Raw genomic sequence first — 17434 nt, 5'->3', positions numbered from 1 at the left:
AGTGGCTGCGGCTTCTTCCAGTCGTTTAGAATTAAGGACTGCCCGTGGACACAGAGCTCACGGATTTCTCTCTTCTTTTGCTGAAATGCAAATGGGCGTCCAAGGCTGGACAGACATTTAGGGAAAACCTGAAACACGAAGGGCATGTGCAAAGATACGGAAAGGAGTCTCCCTGAGCATCTCTTCCATCTGGTTGTTCCTGGCGATGCCTTTATAGTGAACAGGCTCTCTAGTAAGTTACAAAAAAGTAATAATAGGACTGTATGAGAAAAACAATGGAAACAAGACTACGCTCACTGAATTAGGAATATGACTGTCAAAATACGAACTTAGTAGAAAGAAGATAGTATAAAGAAAATCTCCCGGAAAGCGAAACAAAAGAGATTGAGAGCATCTTTTAAAACAGTTTTTTGTTTTTGGCCGTGCCCGCAGAATTCTAAAGCTCCTGGGCCAGGGGTTGAACCTGCACTACCGCAGCAACCTGAGCCACAGCAGTGACAATGCCAGATCCTTAACCCATTGAGCCACACAGGAACTCCTAGAAATGATAGAATAAAGTGTTTAAAATGAAGAGTCGAGTCTTCATATGGAAATTTCCCAGAATTCTCTGGTGACCTAATGGTTAAGGATCCCACACTGTCACTGCTGTGGTGCAAGTTCCATCCCTAGCCCAGGAAATTCTGTATTCCGTGGGAGAGGCCAAAAAAAAAAAAAATTCCCAGGATAAGTTTTAAAAGATCACCACACATGGAGTTCCTGTTGTGGCTCAGTGGGTTATGAACCTGACTAGTATCCATGAGGATGCGAGTTTGATCCCCGGCTTCGATCAGTGAGTTAAGGATTCAGCATTGCTGTGAGCTGTGGCGTAGGCTGCAGGCTGCAGGTCCAATTCCGGTGCTAGCCTAGGAACTTCCATACGCTGCGGGTGCGGTCCTAAAAAGATTAGATGGATAGATAGATAGGTAGATGATAAATAAATGAAAGATCCCCACCCAAAATGAAGACTGTGGAATTCCCAAGAACAAAGAGAAGATATTTAAGCTTCTCCTGGGTGAAATAGGTCACATTACAAAGGCAATACCTTAAAATTGCTAAAGGAAAAGTTATCTTCAATCTAGAATTCATAGACAAATCAGCTTTGGGGGAAGAATAAACACATTTTAGAAATGGTGGCCCTTAGAAGCCACTGGATTTATGGTTTTACCACAGTAAAACTAGAGAGTAATCCAAGAAAGAGAAAGGTGGAAAATTCAAAACCCAAGAGAGTAAGGAAGGACAAGGAAGGATATTTTCTGAACTCTTCTCTGAATTTTTCAATAATTCTATAATTAACATGCCTGATTTCAGAATGAGACAGTACCCTTGTGTCCTTGGAAAGTTTGATTTCAAGCCAAGAAAAGAAAATCCAGGGAGTTCCCATTGTGGTGCATTGGAAACAAATCTGACTAGTATCCCTAAGGATGCAGGTTCAATCCCTGGCCTCGCTCAGTGTGTCAGGGGTCCAGCCCTGCTGTGCCTGTGGTGTAGGCCTGCAACTCTAGCTCTGATTCAACCCCTGGCCTGGGAAATGTCGTATGCCTTGGGTGTGGCCTAAGAAAAGAAAGAAAAGAAAAGCCATAAGAATGATTTGTCCATGGTGTCTAAGAAAGTGTTTTCCATTTCAAATTCTCTACTTCTTCTTCTTCTTCTTTTTTTTTTTTTTTTTTTTTTTTGCCTTTTAGGGCCACATCTGCGGCATATGGAGGTTCCAAGGCTGGGGTCCAATTGCAGCTACAGCTGCCAGCCTACACTAGAGCCACAACTCGGGATCCGAGCCGTGTCTGTGACCTACACCACAGCTCACAGCCAGGCCGTTTCCTGGACCCACTGAGCGAGGCCAGGGATGGAACCCGCCACCTTGTGGTTCCCAGTCGGATTCATTTCCGCTGCGCCACAACAGGAACTCTCCTCAGATTCTCTGCTTCTTGATCACAGCTGTCTTCTTCCCACTTGACAGGTCTGATCGGATGTCATAAGAAATCAGTCTACTGGCACGTGATTGGAATGGGCACCAGCCCGGAAGTGCACTCCATTTTTCTTGAAGGCCACACATTTCTCGTGAGGCACCATCGCCAGGCTTCCTTGGAGATCTCGCCACTAACTTTCCTTACTGCTCAGACATTCCTGATGGACCTTGGCCAGTTCCTACTGTTTTGTCATATCTCTTCCCACCACCATGGTAACGTGCACATCCCAGAAATGAGTGTTGTCAATATCCAGCTCTTCTTTTAATGGGATTTGCTGTCCTCTGTTGTTAGACCTTCTGTGGCATAGAAAGGGTGGGTGTTAGCATTGTCCGCATTTTCTATAGCATGAAGATGAGACCGAGCTTATCTCATAGACTTGCTGGAGGGCTTACCCCTAGGCACGGGCAGACCTGCTCTTAAAACCTTTTAACGTGTGTCCTTGATTCTAAGTTGGACCTTTGCATGTTTTTGTGAACTTGGACTATGTGTTGAACTGTATATCTGTACTAACATTTTTCTTGATAAACTCTTGCTAAAATCAATGGCTTGCATCACCATCCAACGGACTATGTGTAAAGTCGTTAGGGGCCGCTCTGGCCTGGGCTTCCTTCCCAATGACGAAAACAGCCTGTTCCTCGAGCCTCCTCTTCTAAAAGCCAGGGCATGATAAGCGCAGAGCCAGCTCCAGAAGGGAGGTACTCGTGCATAGCATAAGAGCAAATGAGTGCGTCTCGAAAAAGGGGTAAAACACCCAGTGCAGGAGAGTCAGGCACAGCCCGCGGCAAGAGGCCAGAAAGCAGCGGATAGGCGGCGCGAGTGGGCACGGGAACACTCAGGAGAGGCCAGCAAGGCGGAGCAAAGGCACACGCCTTGAGGCGAGAGAGTCCCGTTGGGACCTGACCCTGCTTTGCCCGTCTCCAGGTGGCATGGAGGCTCACGTCAGAGTAGAAAGCTGCGCCGAGGAGCCCCAGCTGCAGAGGAAAGCTGATGAAGAGGAAGATTATGATGACAATTTGTATGACTCGGACATGGACGTGGTCCGGCTCGATGGTGACGACGTGTCTCCCTTTATCCAAATCCGCTCGGTTGCCAAGAAGCATCCCAAAACCTGGGTGCACTACATCTCTGCGGAGGAGGAGGACTGGGACTACGCCCCCGCGGTCCCCAGCCCCAGTGACAGGCGAGCCCCTTTCGACTCTTGGTGCTGTCGCTTCCCCATAAGGCAGAGAATCCCAAGGCAAGGGCAGGAGCTCCCGCTGTGGCAAAACGGGACTGGCGGCTGCTTGGGAGCACTGGGACTCGGGTTTGATCCCCAGCCCAGCACAGTGGCTTGAGGATTCGGCGCTGCGGCTTGGGTCACAACTGCAGCTCAGATCTGATCCTTGGCCTGGGAGCTCCATATGCTGGGGGGGGGGGGTGCAAAATGAAAAAAAAAAAAGAAAAAAAAAGGCAAGGAAATGCATCTGCTTGGAAATTAACGTATCTGAGCCTTAAGAATGCCTGTCCTTTTCTCGCTCCTTTCCTTGATGAAATTGTATCAGCCATTTTCGAGTTGGATTTGAGCCATCTGTCCTCTACGGAGAATTCTCCCCTCCAACCTCTCATCTTTTTGTGTCTCATCCAGAAGTTATAAAAGTCTCTACTTGAACAGTGGTCCTCAGCGGATTGGGAGGAAATACAAAAAAGCTCGATTCGTCGCTTACACGGATGTAACATTTAAGACTCGGAAAGCTATTCCGTATGAATCAGGAATCCTGGGACCTTTACTTTATGGAGAAGTTGGAGACACACTTTTGGTAGGTTGAGGGTTTTGAGTTTTTTAAAACTTCATAATTCAGCCTTGTCTCTAATGGGCATGGTCTTTTGAAAATCATGAAAGTCACGCAAATAAAGGTAGATTCTAATTTTGTTTTAAAATATGAGTATGTAGCAAACAAACTTAGTGCCACCCATGCAGCTGCCACTCCTTTGAAATACCCATTGCTTACACGTTCCCACACATCCTACAACTTTCCCCACTAGTTATGCAGGACAGGAATCAGCAGAATAAGGGTTGGGAGCCAAATTTATCTCTCTTTGGAGAGCCTGGGAACTTAGAAGGATTTTACATTTTTTAAGAGTTGTAAAGAAAAGAAGAAAAAGAATATGTGACGGGACTGAATGTCACTCCCAAAGCCGAGAGCGTTTACTGTTCGCCCCTTTCCAGAAAGTGGTTCCTGACCCCTGATGTAAGGTGTGAACAATGCTTGTGCTGCAAAGAACAGAAGACTCAGTGAACAGAGGTTTTAGAAAATAGGTGGGTATTTTTTTTACAATCAGGGCGGTCACGGCGTGTCAGGCAGAACTACACAGAGGGCAGCCGAGACCCACACTGCGCCGGCACCCAGGAGCGGAGGTCCAGACACTGCTGCCTACGGCACCGTGGTGCCAAAGCCACCCAGGAAGACCCAAGACTGTCGAACACTGTCCGGGCCAATGCTCTTATTCTCAGGGAAGAGACAGAGCAAGCGGGGCTCCGGCAGCGCGGGCGGGGGGCCGATGCGCCCCCGCCTCCCGCGGCAGCAGAGGCGGCCCAGCACCTGCCGCGCTCGACTCCTGGAGACCGAAACGGGGAAAGGCGTGGGCCTCCGCTCCTGGTAAAGAGCTACTGCAGACCAGGGCGCACCCGCACGTGGCAGAGCAGGGTCAAGGGACTGCGCCCGCGAGCCGCCTCTCCGGACACGGGGTCTGACCAGCCATTGCCAAAGTGCCTTTCCACAACTGGGTACCAATTCCTCCCCCACCGAGAGTATGTGGGTACCTTTTCCTCCACATCATTGATGACCACGTATATTATAACCCTTCAGAAAATGTTGCCGTTGGATGAGCAAAAGGTTAATATGTTGTCTTCATTTGCATTTCCCTGGTTAGGTGTGAAACTGCACTGGGTTTCATGTTTGTAGACCATTTATACGACACCCTCTGTGATTGCCTGCTTGTAAATTTTGTCGTTTTCTATCAAGGTGGCCGTCTCTTGCTTATATATTTATAGAAGGCTTTGTGCATGACAGATATAAGCCCATTGTTAGTCATCTTTCAAATATTTTTCCCAGTCTGTCCCTCGTACGTTACTCCTTTACGATGGCTTTTGTCCTGTAAGGATTTTCAGTCTTTATGTAGCCAGGATCCTTCATCAGTCTTTACATTTTGGGGGGATATCTTCATTTATGTTTTCTGCCTTGGAACCTCCTCCTTACCCACAAGACATTATAAACATAGGCCATTGTATTTTATTCCTTTACATTTACAGTTTTACTTTTACAGTAAGCATTTTAATTGCTCTGGAAGTTACTTTTGGGTATAGAGCATGGTGTCAAATAGGGATTTTTCCCAAGCAACAGCCAATTGGCCCAACCAATCCTTTTTTCACTCATTTAAAAATACCTTTCTTATTATATATTAAAATGTTAAAATCTGTTCTCTTTAACGGATCTGTTACCATACTGTTTTAATGACCGCTACCTTATAATGTGTTTTGATATTTTTAAGGCAAGCTTTCCTCATTTTACTTCTTAAAACATTTTTTTCTCTTTATTTTCTTTAGGGCCGCACTCATGGCATACGGAGGTTCCCAGGCTAGGGGTTGAATCGGAGCCACAGCTGCTGGCCTACACCACAGCCACGGCAATGCTGGATCCTCAACCCACGGAGCAAGGCCAGGGCTCGAACCTGAAACCTCATGGTTCCTAGTCAGACTCATTTCCGCTGTGCCATGACGGGAACTCCGATAGGAGCTGATTTTAACAGGAGAAAACATGGCCAGATATGCATATAGGTTGGTCAAGTTGATGGTGGGAGGATGAGGAATTTCTTCTCTCATTGAAAAAAGAAGCACCTGAGACTGAGGATCAGGAAGCAAATATTAGTCAGCTAAGCGCGTGGGAAAGTGATTTTGTAGGCAAACATAGCAGGATAGCTGGGTAGCTGGCGTGTCTGCTTGTGATCTGTGGTCATGAATCTAAAGAGGCTCATTGCAGACATTTCATTCTGCTGCTTAGGTGCAGGCAAGGAATAGGCTGGCAGTGGGTTTTACCAAACGAGCGGGTTGAAGACCAGACTGCAAGTAGAAGTTGATTTTTTTTATCCTCATATCATGCAACCTCAGATAAGAGGCCGGTTGATATACTCAGATTTCTTAAGTGCTGCTTCCATGTTATGACTCTTCTAGCCTTTCTCTCTTTCTCGGGCCCCTGCCGTCATGCCCCTGCCATCACGCCCCTGCCACGCTTGCTTAATGTCGTTGTCAACCGTCCTCCTGGTCATGCCTGCTCCTCCATGCAAGATTCTTTCTTTCTGTCTGTCTGTCTGTCTGTCTGTCTGTCTTTCTTTCTTTCTTTCTTTCTTTCCCTTTTATGGCCACACCGTGGCATATGGAGGGTCCCAGGCTAGGGATCAGATCAGAGCTGCAGCTGCCGGCCTACACCACAGCCACAGCAACACCAGATCCTTAACTCACTGAGCAATCCCTAACCCAGGGATCGAACCCACATCCTCATGGATACCAGTTGGGTTGGTTTTGTGGCTGAGCCACAGTGGGAACTCCAGTTTTATTTTGGTTTTTTATTCTCCCCACTGTTGGGAATTCTGTGCCCTAAAGGTGGGAAAGGCTGAGGGAAGCAGCGTCCTGAGCAGACGGCCAAATTGCAACTCCTAGGGTGAGAAGATGCAAGGAATTCTTCCCGAAGCAGGTAAAATACTTGCTTTTCTTTTTGGTTTTGCCTGCAGCATGTGGAAGTTCCTGGGCCAGGGACTGAACTTGCACCACATTAGCGACTCAGGCCACAGAAGTGACAACGCTGGATCCTTAACCCACGAGGCCACTAGGAAACTCCCTAAAATAATCTCATATAAATGGGAAGGAGCCTTTCGTGAGAAACCTAAGTAGCTGTCTGAGCAATTTTATGAAAGGAACAAGAATTTGAGCTTTATTATCTAGGCTCAACCCCCTCTACCATGGATACAAATCAGCTCTTATTTTCTGGAATTGGCCACACTTTTCTTGTTGCTCCTAGTTGTCTTGGTCCTTTATCTCACGTTGCATTTATACTTTCAGATTATATTTAAGAATAAAGCGAGCCGACCATATAACATCTACCCTCATGGAATCACTGATGTCAGCGCTTTGCACCCAGGGAGACTTCTAAAAGGTCAGTCTGACCTCGATTGCATAGACCTTACTTACCTGTGGATACAGATGTGGCCACAGCCTCAGTAACAACTCAAATTATGCACAGTTATCACCCCACCATCCTTATTCTCCTAAGTTTTATTTTATTTGAAAATGGCTTTATTTTGCTTTCACTGTTTTTATTTTGTTTTGTTTTGTTTTGCTTTTTAGGGCTGCACCCGCAGCATATGAAGGTTCCCAGGCTAGGGCTCTAATTGGAGCTGTGGCCACCGGCCTACACCACAGCCACAGCCACTGCCACTTGGGGTCCGAGCCGCGTCTGCAGGTCACGCCACAGCTCAGGGCCATGCTGGGTCCTTCACCCACTGAGCGAGGCCAGGGATCAAACCCGCAACTTCATGGTTCCTAGCTGGGTTCGTTACTGCTGAGCCACGATGGGAACTCCTAATTTTACTTTCACTTTTGAAACATCTTTATGCTTTTATCAATACGGGAAAATAAGAGCACTCAAAAGGTAAACTAGCTAAATATATATGGCAATACTGTAATTTGCCTATAACAGCACTTAGATTAAGGAGCATAAAGAGAACCAAGAATTCTGGGTTGAGAGGGGTTCCTTTTTCATTTAGCACCTTTGAAATATTGTCTTACTGTCTTCTAACCTTTTCTAACAGCCACATATTCTCAGCTAGTTTACCTGTTCTGTGCCATTATTTTCATATATCTATATATATTTGGCCACGCAGGAAGCATGTGGAAGTTCCTGGGCCAGGGATCAAACCCATGCCACGGCAGCGACTCAAGCCGCTGCAGTGGCAACACTGGATCCCCAACGCACTGCACCACAAGAGAACTCCTATTTTCCTGTACTTTTGTTTATTTCGTGTTAGGGCTGGCTTGTGTAAACAGCCTGTATTGGTTTTGTTTTTGTGCCCAATCTCTGCCTTCCAATAGGAGATTTTATCTTAGTCACGCTTGTGTCACTGCTGATATATTCGTGTTACTACTGATGAATGTACATGCTTTACAGTCATTTTGTATTTTTACTTACAATTATTTTACTCTTTTATTCTTTTAGCAAGTAGTTTTATTTGATATATATTTTTCCTTTTGGTAGATTGGATGTTATAAATCTTCTTTCTATTCTTTAATTTGGGGTGAATATTTATTTTATCAAAACAATACATGCTGAAAACTATGGAAAGGCTGTAAGCTCCATTCCCTAGAGGCATCCATTTTTAAGCCTTTCTGTTTTAGACTTTTGGGGATTATCTCTATACCTTGAAAAAATCATTTATATGCTACTCCTTTGCTTTTCAGATTTAGACTTTATATGTTGATTTTGTGTGAAATGAGGATTAGGCATTGTGCTCCTTCCCACTCCAATCGTTTTAGACTTTATCAGTGTTTGTAGTGCCTCGACTGGCTATTATTAGAATTTAAGAAATATGCTGAACACCCACTTTTTATATCTTTACGATATTAGGTGTCAGTTAAAGGTACTAACAACACAGCCCTTTCCCGTTTCCCTCCTCTCTGCTTCCATTTCTCAGCTGCTGCCAGCCATGCCTTTACTTTTATAAAACTAAGGTTGAAAACATTTACGGGGAGTTCCCGTCATGGCGCAGTGGATAATGAATCTGACTAGGAACCATGAGGTTGAGGGTTCGATCCCTGGCCTCGCTCACTGGGTTAACGATCCGGCGTTGCCGTGAGCTGTGGTGTAGGGCGCAGATGGGGCTCGGATCCCGTGTTGCTGTGGCTCTGGTGTAGGCCGGTGGCTATAGCTCTGATTGGACCCCTAGCCTGGGAACCTCCAAGTGCCGCAAGAGTGGCCCCCAAAAAGGCAAAAAGACCAAAAAAAATTTACATTTTGTACTATTATTTTAAATAAATTCTTGCTTTTACTATGTATCTATTCTGAACTTTAAAAAATGAAAACCCAGCATTTACAGTATTTTATTTTTTTGCCTTTTGTTTTCTTAAGGCCGCACCCGCGGCATATGTAGGTTCCCAGACTAGGGGTCTAATCTGAGCTGTAGCCACCGGCCTATGCCACAGCCGCAGCAATGCCAGATCCTTCACCCACTGAGCAAGGCCAGGGATCGAACCGGCAACCTCATGGTTCCTAGTCAGATTCATTAACCACTGTGCCACGATGGGAACTCCCGGCTTGTTACACTTCTAATCAAGCTCTTCTGGGGTTTGGCTGCGGGTAGGTTGGAAACATTTGAAAGACATGCCAATTCTGCCAGGAGAGACTTTCAAGTACAAATGGACAGTGACTGTGGAAGATGGGCCAACCAAGTCCGATCCTCGGTGCCTGACCCGCTACTACTCGAGCTCCATTAATCTAGAGAAAGATCTGGCTTCGGGACTCATTGGCCCTCTCCTCATTTGCTACAAAGAATCTGTAGACCAAAGAGGAAACCAGGTGAGCTTACCTCTTTCCCAGTGCTGGGTCTGAAGCTAAGAAGGAATGACGATGCATGTGAGCTTCAGACAACACGTCCTACGCACTCTTGGTGTGTGTCTCCCTGTAGCCTGCAGAAAACATGGGAGTGTACAACATTCGCCACTGAAAGAAGTGAGCTGGGTTTCTCACTGCGCCACAGCAGTGACAACACTGCATCCCCAACCGCTGGGCCACCAGGGAACTCACAGCTTTTATCGAATTTAAGTTTGGTGTAATAAACTTGCCTGCTGGATGGATAGGAGCGCCTGGGCCCTAGATATTTCTATATAATATTCATTCTTAGTCTGAAATTACTCTCTGTAGGTGATCTTGCCCCCCCCTTTTCTTTGTAGGACCGCACCTGCAGCATATGGATGTATGTTCCCAGGCTGGGGGTCGAATCAGAGCTACAGCCGCCGGCCTACACCACAGCCACAGCAACGCAGGATCCGAGCCTCGTCTGCTACCTACACCACAGCTCATGGCAACAACGGATCCTTAACCCACTGAGTGAGGCCAGGGATGGAACACGCATCCTCCTGGATAATTGTCAGGTTCGTTACTGCTGAGCCACAATGAGAGCTCCCAGATAGTGCCCCCCCCTTTTTTTTGTCTTTTTGTCTTTTTAGGGCCGCACCCATAGCATGTGGAGGTTCCCAGGCTAGGGGTCTAATTGGAGCTGTAGCCACCGGCCTCCACCACAGTCACAGCCACGCAGGATCCGAGCCCCATCTGCGCCCTACACCACAGCTCACGGCAACGCCGGATCCTTCACCCACTGAGCAATCTCATGGTTCCTAGTCGGATCGTTTCCAGTGCCCGTTTTCACATGATCAATTACCACCTATTTTTCGATGACCCACAAATCTGTATGCCAGCCTGGAATCTCCCCTAGATGTCTCACTGTGGGTGACTCAGACACCTCAAGATGAACATATCTGCAGCATCTAGCACAGCAGTAGGAGTGCAATAAATATATGTTGAGGAAAATACAGGGAAGTATATCAATATTTCAGAATATGGTCAGAATGTGGACCCCTTCTGTTTTAGAAAAATAAAGTTAAGTACTCTGATTTTTTTTAAAAAGCTTCATTCTTCACAAAACTCATGGCTTGGCTCCAGAATAACTCATTGCCATATTGCTGAGGCTTGAGTACATGTCCATTTGGTTACTTAGGATACATAGGATTCCTACTGGTCTGAAAACATTTTGTGACTTTAATGCAGGGAAAACACGAGGCGCACAAACCCAGAGAGGCATAAGTACTTGTCCTGACTAATTTTTCTGAATTATGCTTTTCCCGTCAGTTTTTTTGAAGAGGACTGAGATGTACCTGTGTTCTGCAATCTCCTGCCCTCAGCATTTTGGTTTCTGCAGTCATAGGTCATACAGTAAATCTTAGCAGCTTCAACTAGCAAGTGACTAACTCATAACCTTGCTTCCTGTGAAAACTCCTCCTCTGAAAAAAACTTGAAAGTCTGTAAACAGAAAACTCAAGAAGTATTAGACTTAGTTAACATTTTATCATCCATCTTAGCTTGGTCATTTGATTTCTGTTTGGTATTTTTAGTTTTTTATGGATTGACAGCCTTGCGAAAGGGCATTTGGTAGCTGAAAGTTCAGGGAAAGCATTACTCTTCCTTGACTAAATTGTTTAAGAAAGACATTGAATAGTCACTTGAATCTTTAGAAAGTGAAAATTCTATAATCTGAATACGGAAAGAATGAAGAAAATCAGCCAGCATGTGGCCTTGGATCCAGAAGGAACAAATTTAATGGGTCCGGTCACCCTCTTGCCCTCCTCACTGCTCTCGGCACCCGCCCCCACTCCCAGGTCCTGACAGCAATGGAATTGAACCAGAGGCTTATAGGTGTGTTGCATGTGTGCCATCATAGATCACTCATTTCCCAGGACAGGGATTGAAGCCAAGCCACAGGGACTGACCTACGCCAACTTCTGACACACGCATAAGATTCTTGGCCAAGTTTGAGACAATATGGGCCTGCCTCTGACCTCAGCAATATAACCAGGGCTTTCAGTGAACTAATTAATTTTTTAGGCTGATACTCAATCCTGGAACTAGTTCCTATCAAAGCGACCCAGAGAGACAGAGCCCAGCTGATCACAAGTGGGTAGGGGCACACCTCAGGCTTCAACAGACAAAAGCTCTTTAGTAATCTGAGGCTAATGTCATATTCCTGGCATGTTTTTCTTTCTCTCAATGCCCATAATTAATAGATGATGTCAGACAAGAGAAATGTCATCCTGTTTTCTGTATTCGATGAGAATCAAAGCTGGTACCTCGCAGAGAATATTCAGCGCTTCCTCCCCAACCCGGATGGATTACAGCCCCAGGATCCAGAGTTCCAAGCTTCTAACATCATGCACAGTAAGTAAAGCAGCCCTTGAGTCCAGTGGGCAATGGATCAAGGGAAACTTAAGCCATAAATCGATTTACAGTGAATGCATTCATTCGTATGCCATGCAAGAGTCATATTTCCTTAAAGACTGTTACATATGAATATATGCAATTTTATATAAATGCATAAATATGATCATATAATGAATATATTTTCTTTAGAAGGCATCTTCAAATATTCAGAGACGTTTATTTTTAAAGGATAAATCAAAAAAGACACACAGTTTTCATTTACTCAAACAAACATAAGTCATCCTTAATGCAAAATACACTCAGTTGGTAAATTACACGCGAAATAAAAGGGGATGCATTTGTCCCTTGATAAAACAATTGCCAGCTATAACAATTCAGCAGTCAAATTAACATATTGTACATTGTTTAAAAACTGACCTCTTTTTTCCGGCTTTATTGAGGTACAGTTGACAAATTAAAACTACATATATTTGTGGCTCGGCGGTAATGAACCCAACTAGTATCCATGAAGTTGCTGGTTCGATCCGTGGCCTCGCTCAGTGGGTTAAGGATCCAGCGTGGCGGTGAGCTGGGGTGTCGGTTGGCAGCTGCAGCTTCGATTTGACCCCCTAGCCTGGGAACCTCCATATGCCACAGGTGTGGCCCTACAAAGCAAAAAACAAAAACAAGCTCTACCTATTTGAAGTGGACAACGTGATCTGCTTGATATTTACTTGGCTTCCCATTTTGTATCCAGGTAGCCCGTGTTAAAACACATTCTTCCATGATTATATATCCATGTATGAACACATACGTTGTATTAGTCCCCTAGGCTTTGCCATAACGAAGTACCACTGACTGAGGGGCTTCCACTGTAGACATTTCTTGCCTCATGATTCTAGAAGTCAGCGGTCAAGGCGTCTCCTTGGCTTGTAGATGGCCATCTTGCTGTGTCCTCACAAGGTTGTCCCTCTGTATGTGTCTCTGTCTAGATGAACACACAAATCGGAATGGTCAAAAATGTGACAAAAGTTTTCAGTCTCACTACAGAGGGATGCAAAGTAGAAAACCACTGCGATGGCACTGTATATCTATCAGCCGGCCCAAATCAGAAGGCAATTACTGGTGGGCTTGTGAGTAAAAGATTATTCTACGGAGGCAGGATAGGGGGGCGCAGGACAGACATTTACAAGCAGCCGCCTGTCTGTACTTGAGGCAAGAAATAACACCCGCGCAAGGCACGCACGGGGTACTCGTCCTCTGTGAACCTGTGAAACGGTGGTAATGACACGATCAAAAGAGGGGCCGAGCCCTGCTCGGGCAGAAGAACAAAGAGGCCACCTCCTGCCCCCCGCTCAGGGCCACAGAGACCCCTCCGGGTCCGAAAGGGAGGGGGCGCCAGGCCCTAAGAGGTCCAGATAAGCTTCCCGCCACGCCTTGCTTTAGAATCCGCCTTGGCCAAAAGAAGCGCAGGCAGACGGGGGAGGGCCTCGGGCTGGTCAGGTGCCAAAGACGAGGCAAGACAACTGGCCAAAGGAAAACAAAGGCCCAGAAGGCCTGCCCCGTGCAAGTGGCTTAAAGCACCGCTCAGGCCGCGCCTTTGGGTCTGTGTTCCTGCTTTGCTTCTGCCTTAGACAAACAGACCCTTCTCCGGGTGCTCTCCCACAGGCTGTGCTGTGTCTCTAACAAGAAACTTTACCTGTTTGTCCAGCCTTTGCCTCCTTGAAACGTTCTTGCTTTCAACAGGCGGCCAGAATCAGGGCAAGTCTGCTTCTAGCCTCCAGCTCGCCTAGGGGCCAGGATTCCTGGTTTTCACCCGGGCTGCCCAGGTTCCATTCCTGAGCAGAGAATTAAGATCTCGCTCCAAGCCATCACTCAGTAATGTCTCTCTGAGATCATTACAACGCTACTGGCTAACTAGCACGCCTTTAACATCAAAAATGTATATGCCTTCTGGAGTTCTGGTTCTGGTTACGACGGAAGAACACGTCACCCTGTCTGTCCCACTGAACACAACCGTTTTTAGTTGCACGTTCAGTAGGACAGTTAATGCTTTTTTTCCCTAACAGAATGCATGGAGGAGCTGTTTAAGAACCCCGAAAATTAGTTGGCAGCAGGCAAATTGGGGAAGGAAATGAGAAAGATTTAAAAGCATGCAGGTTGGAAGTAAAGAAATAAAACTGAATGTGACCTGAATATCTACATAGAAAATCTCATGAACTCCACAAAAAAAGCACCTAGAAGTAATTTAAGTGAGTTTAGTATGGCTGCAGAATGCAAAACCCACATATAAAAAAAGTCAATCATGGAGTTCCCATTGTGGCTCAGTGGGTTAAGAACTCAACTAGTATCCAGGAGGATGTGGGTTGATCCCCGACCTCGCTCAGTGGGTTAAGGATCTGGCGCTGCCACAAGCTGCCGTGGAGGTCACAGACACGGCTAGGATCTAGCATCGCTGTGGCTATGGCTGTGGTGCAGTCCACAGCTGCAGCTTCGATTTGACCCCTAGCTCAGGAAATTTTGTACGCTACAGATGCAGCCCTAAAAAGAAGAATAAGTAAACAAACATTTAAAAAATAAAAAATAAAACATCAGTCATGCATCTATATAACAACAGCCAACTACTGGAGATCTAAATTACAAAAATAATACCATTTATAATAGCCTCAAAAAAAGAAATACTTAGGCATAAATCTAACAAAACACATGCAGGATGTGCACACTGAAAATTACAAAATGATGCAAGAAATTTGAAAAAACGCAGACAAGTGGGGAGACACACGACGTTCACAGATTGGAAGACTCAATGGAGTGAAGGCGTCGCTCTCCCCAAACAGACCTATAGATTGAAAGCAATTCCTATTACAATCCCAGCAGGATGTTTTAGATGGTAGGTAAAAGTATTTTATAAAATTTATATGGAAAAGCAAAGGAACTAGCATAGCCACAACAATTTTGAAAAAGGAAAATTGGAGTTCTCATCATGGCTTAGTGGTTCACAAACTCGACTGGTATCCATGAGGACTCGGGTTCGATTCCCTGGCCTTGCTCAGTGGGTTGAGGATCCAGCGTGGCCGTGAGCTGTGGTGGAGGTCACAGATGCAGCTCGGATCTGGTCTTGCTGTGGCTGTGGTGTAGGCTGGCGGCTACAGCTCGGATTGGACCCCCAGCCTGGGAACCTCCATGTGCCACAGGTGCGGCCCTAAAATGACAAAAGACAAAAAAAAAAAAAACAGAAAAAGAAAAATTAAGTTGGAGGACTCATACTACCTGATTTTAAGACTTACTCTAAAGCTACAGTAACCAAGATAGCCTTGTATTCACCAAGATGCATGGCACAGTGCAGAAACAGACCCACACACACACAGCTGACTGATTTTTTTCTAAGTTGAGAGTTATGCTTTATTTGGTGGACAAAACCAAGGACTTAAGCCCAGGAGGCAGCATCTCAGGTAACCCTGAGAAAAGTGCTCTGAGGAGGTGCGGGGGAAGCTGGGATGTCTGGGAGTTTTGCAACAAAGGGCAGGTAGAACAAAAGAAAATAACAGAAAACTAGATCTCTCAGCTGTCTGGGGCCAGAATCCTCAGTGGGTTAAGATCCCAACATAGTGTCTATAAGGATCCAGAGTTGCTGTGAGCTGCAGTGTGGGTTGCAGATGTGGCTCGGATCCTGGGTGGCTGTGGCTGTGGTATAGCTCTGATTCGACCCCTAGCCTGGGAGCTCCCATATGCCACAGGGGTGGCCCTGAAAAAACAAAAACCAAAAAGCCAAAAACAAAACAGTGAGGTAGCTGTCCATGTCTATTTTAATAGCCCAAATAAAACAGAACAGACGATATTAACTATGCTGGTGAATGCAGAGCAACAGGCACCCTCATTGTGGAAGATGGTTTGGCAGCTATAACATTGTACTTACCGTATGATCCAGCAATCCCACTCCTGGGATTCCATTTCACCCTAGAGAATGAAAACTTATGCTCACATAAAAACTTGTCTCTCTATATACATATATATGTATATATACACACAGCCCCTCTGGCCATAACTGCTAAAACTTGGAAATAATCAGAGCTCCTAGAGCCAGCTCCTGACCCCTGCGCCTCGAGCCAGGGGCTCCCTGCCAAGGGGCTGGAAGAAGGCGCCACAGGAGTGGGGGGAGAAAAGCCCCGAGCAGGAATCTGCCGCTTAGGAGGAGCCAGCGTGGATCTGTGCGGAGACCCTGGCCTCGGGGCGGCCCTCTTCTTTGGCGACCAGTTGGCAGGCTCGCCTCTCTAGCCGGCTCCAGCCCCTGGAGACCATGAACCGGGAGCTCCTGGAGGAGGCGAAGAAGAGCAGAACGTTAGGAGGAAAAAATGAAAGCCTTTGTCCAGGAGCTGAGGAAGTGAGGTTGCCCCGACGCCAGGGACCCAGGAGGTCCGTTTCTCTGTTCTGCACACCCGGACTGCCTGTCGCTCAGCTTTCCCAGCCGCCACTGGCTTGGAAAACGCTTTCTCTTTAGCTTTTGGTAAAACTGAGTGTGAAGCGTTTTTTAAGCGCTATAGCCCCGGGCTTGGGCCATTTGGGGCAGATATTTAAGGGAGACCGCCTTTCCCTCTGGGTCTTTCCTTTTCATGAGGAATTACGGAGCTGTGAGTTTTGGAAACTCAGCTTGTGGGGTTTTGTTTTCATTTGTTTGTTTTTTTAGGGCCGAACCAGGGGCATATGGAAGTTCCCAGGCCAGGGGGGTCGAATCCAAGCTACAGTTGCCGGCCTACACCACAGCTACAGCAACGCGGGATCCAAGCCGCATCTGCAGCCTACACCGCAGCATACGGCAACGCCGGATCCTTAACCCACTGAGCAAGGCCAGGAATCCAGCCCACTTCCTCATGGATACCAGTTGGGTTCCTTACCACTGAACCACCAAGGGCACTCCTAGTTCGTGGTTTTTATTCGGGCAGGTTTTGGACTCCAAATCATTTTTATCCCGTGGAGAAAACGCAATGAGGTAGAAAAGAAAAGGGGGGGGGGACTTTATCTCCCATCTTCATCTTTAGCTTCTTGCAAATGGGACCCCGCGGAATAAATCTGACAATGTTTTACAGCAACGGAGGCTTAGAAATAATCAAACATCCTCCAATAGGACAATGGTTAAACCAGCTGTGCTGCGTCCATACAATGGAGCCCAGTCAGCGGAAGAACAGCAGCTCTCCGAAGCGGGAGAAGCCGGGCCGCGGGCGGGAAGCTCGGCGGGGACCCAGCAAATGAGACGCGAACCTTGGCGGCGGCGGGCGGGGAGGTGCCCCGGTGGAGGCCCCGCCCCCGGTGGAGGCCCCGCGCCCGGTGGAGGCCCCGCGCCCGGTGGAGGCCCCGCGCCCGGTGGAGGCCCCGCCCCCGGTGGAGGCCCCGCCCCCGGTGGAGGCCCCGCCCCCGGTGGAGGCCCCGCCCCCGGTG

At 46.9% G+C, this 17434-nt stretch overlaps 1 protein-coding gene across 1 annotated transcript in view; it reads left to right on the top strand.

Annotated features, from left to right (window-relative positions):
- Positions 1-17434, top strand: part of F8 (coagulation factor VIII) — a 95686-nt gene that overhangs the window by 25188 nt on the left and 53064 nt on the right. Inside the window, exons 7-12 of the mRNA XM_047763994.1 lie at positions 1997-2218; positions 2928-3186; positions 3631-3802; positions 7099-7192; positions 9393-9607; positions 11869-12019. Coding sequence (XP_047619950.1) covers positions 1997-2218; positions 2928-3186; positions 3631-3802; positions 7099-7192; positions 9393-9607; positions 11869-12019 — 1113 coding nt within the window. The remainder of the gene's footprint in view (positions 1-1996; positions 2219-2927; positions 3187-3630; positions 3803-7098; positions 7193-9392; positions 9608-11868; positions 12020-17434) is intronic.

This window comes from Phacochoerus africanus, chromosome X, assembly GCF_016906955.1.
Source record: "Phacochoerus africanus isolate WHEZ1 chromosome X, ROS_Pafr_v1, whole genome shotgun sequence".
NCBI classification, from domain to species: domain Eukaryota; kingdom Metazoa; phylum Chordata; class Mammalia; order Artiodactyla; family Suidae; genus Phacochoerus; species Phacochoerus africanus.
The sequence above is the reverse complement of the archived record's forward strand: the minus strand, read 5'-3'. Positions and strand labels throughout refer to the sequence as shown.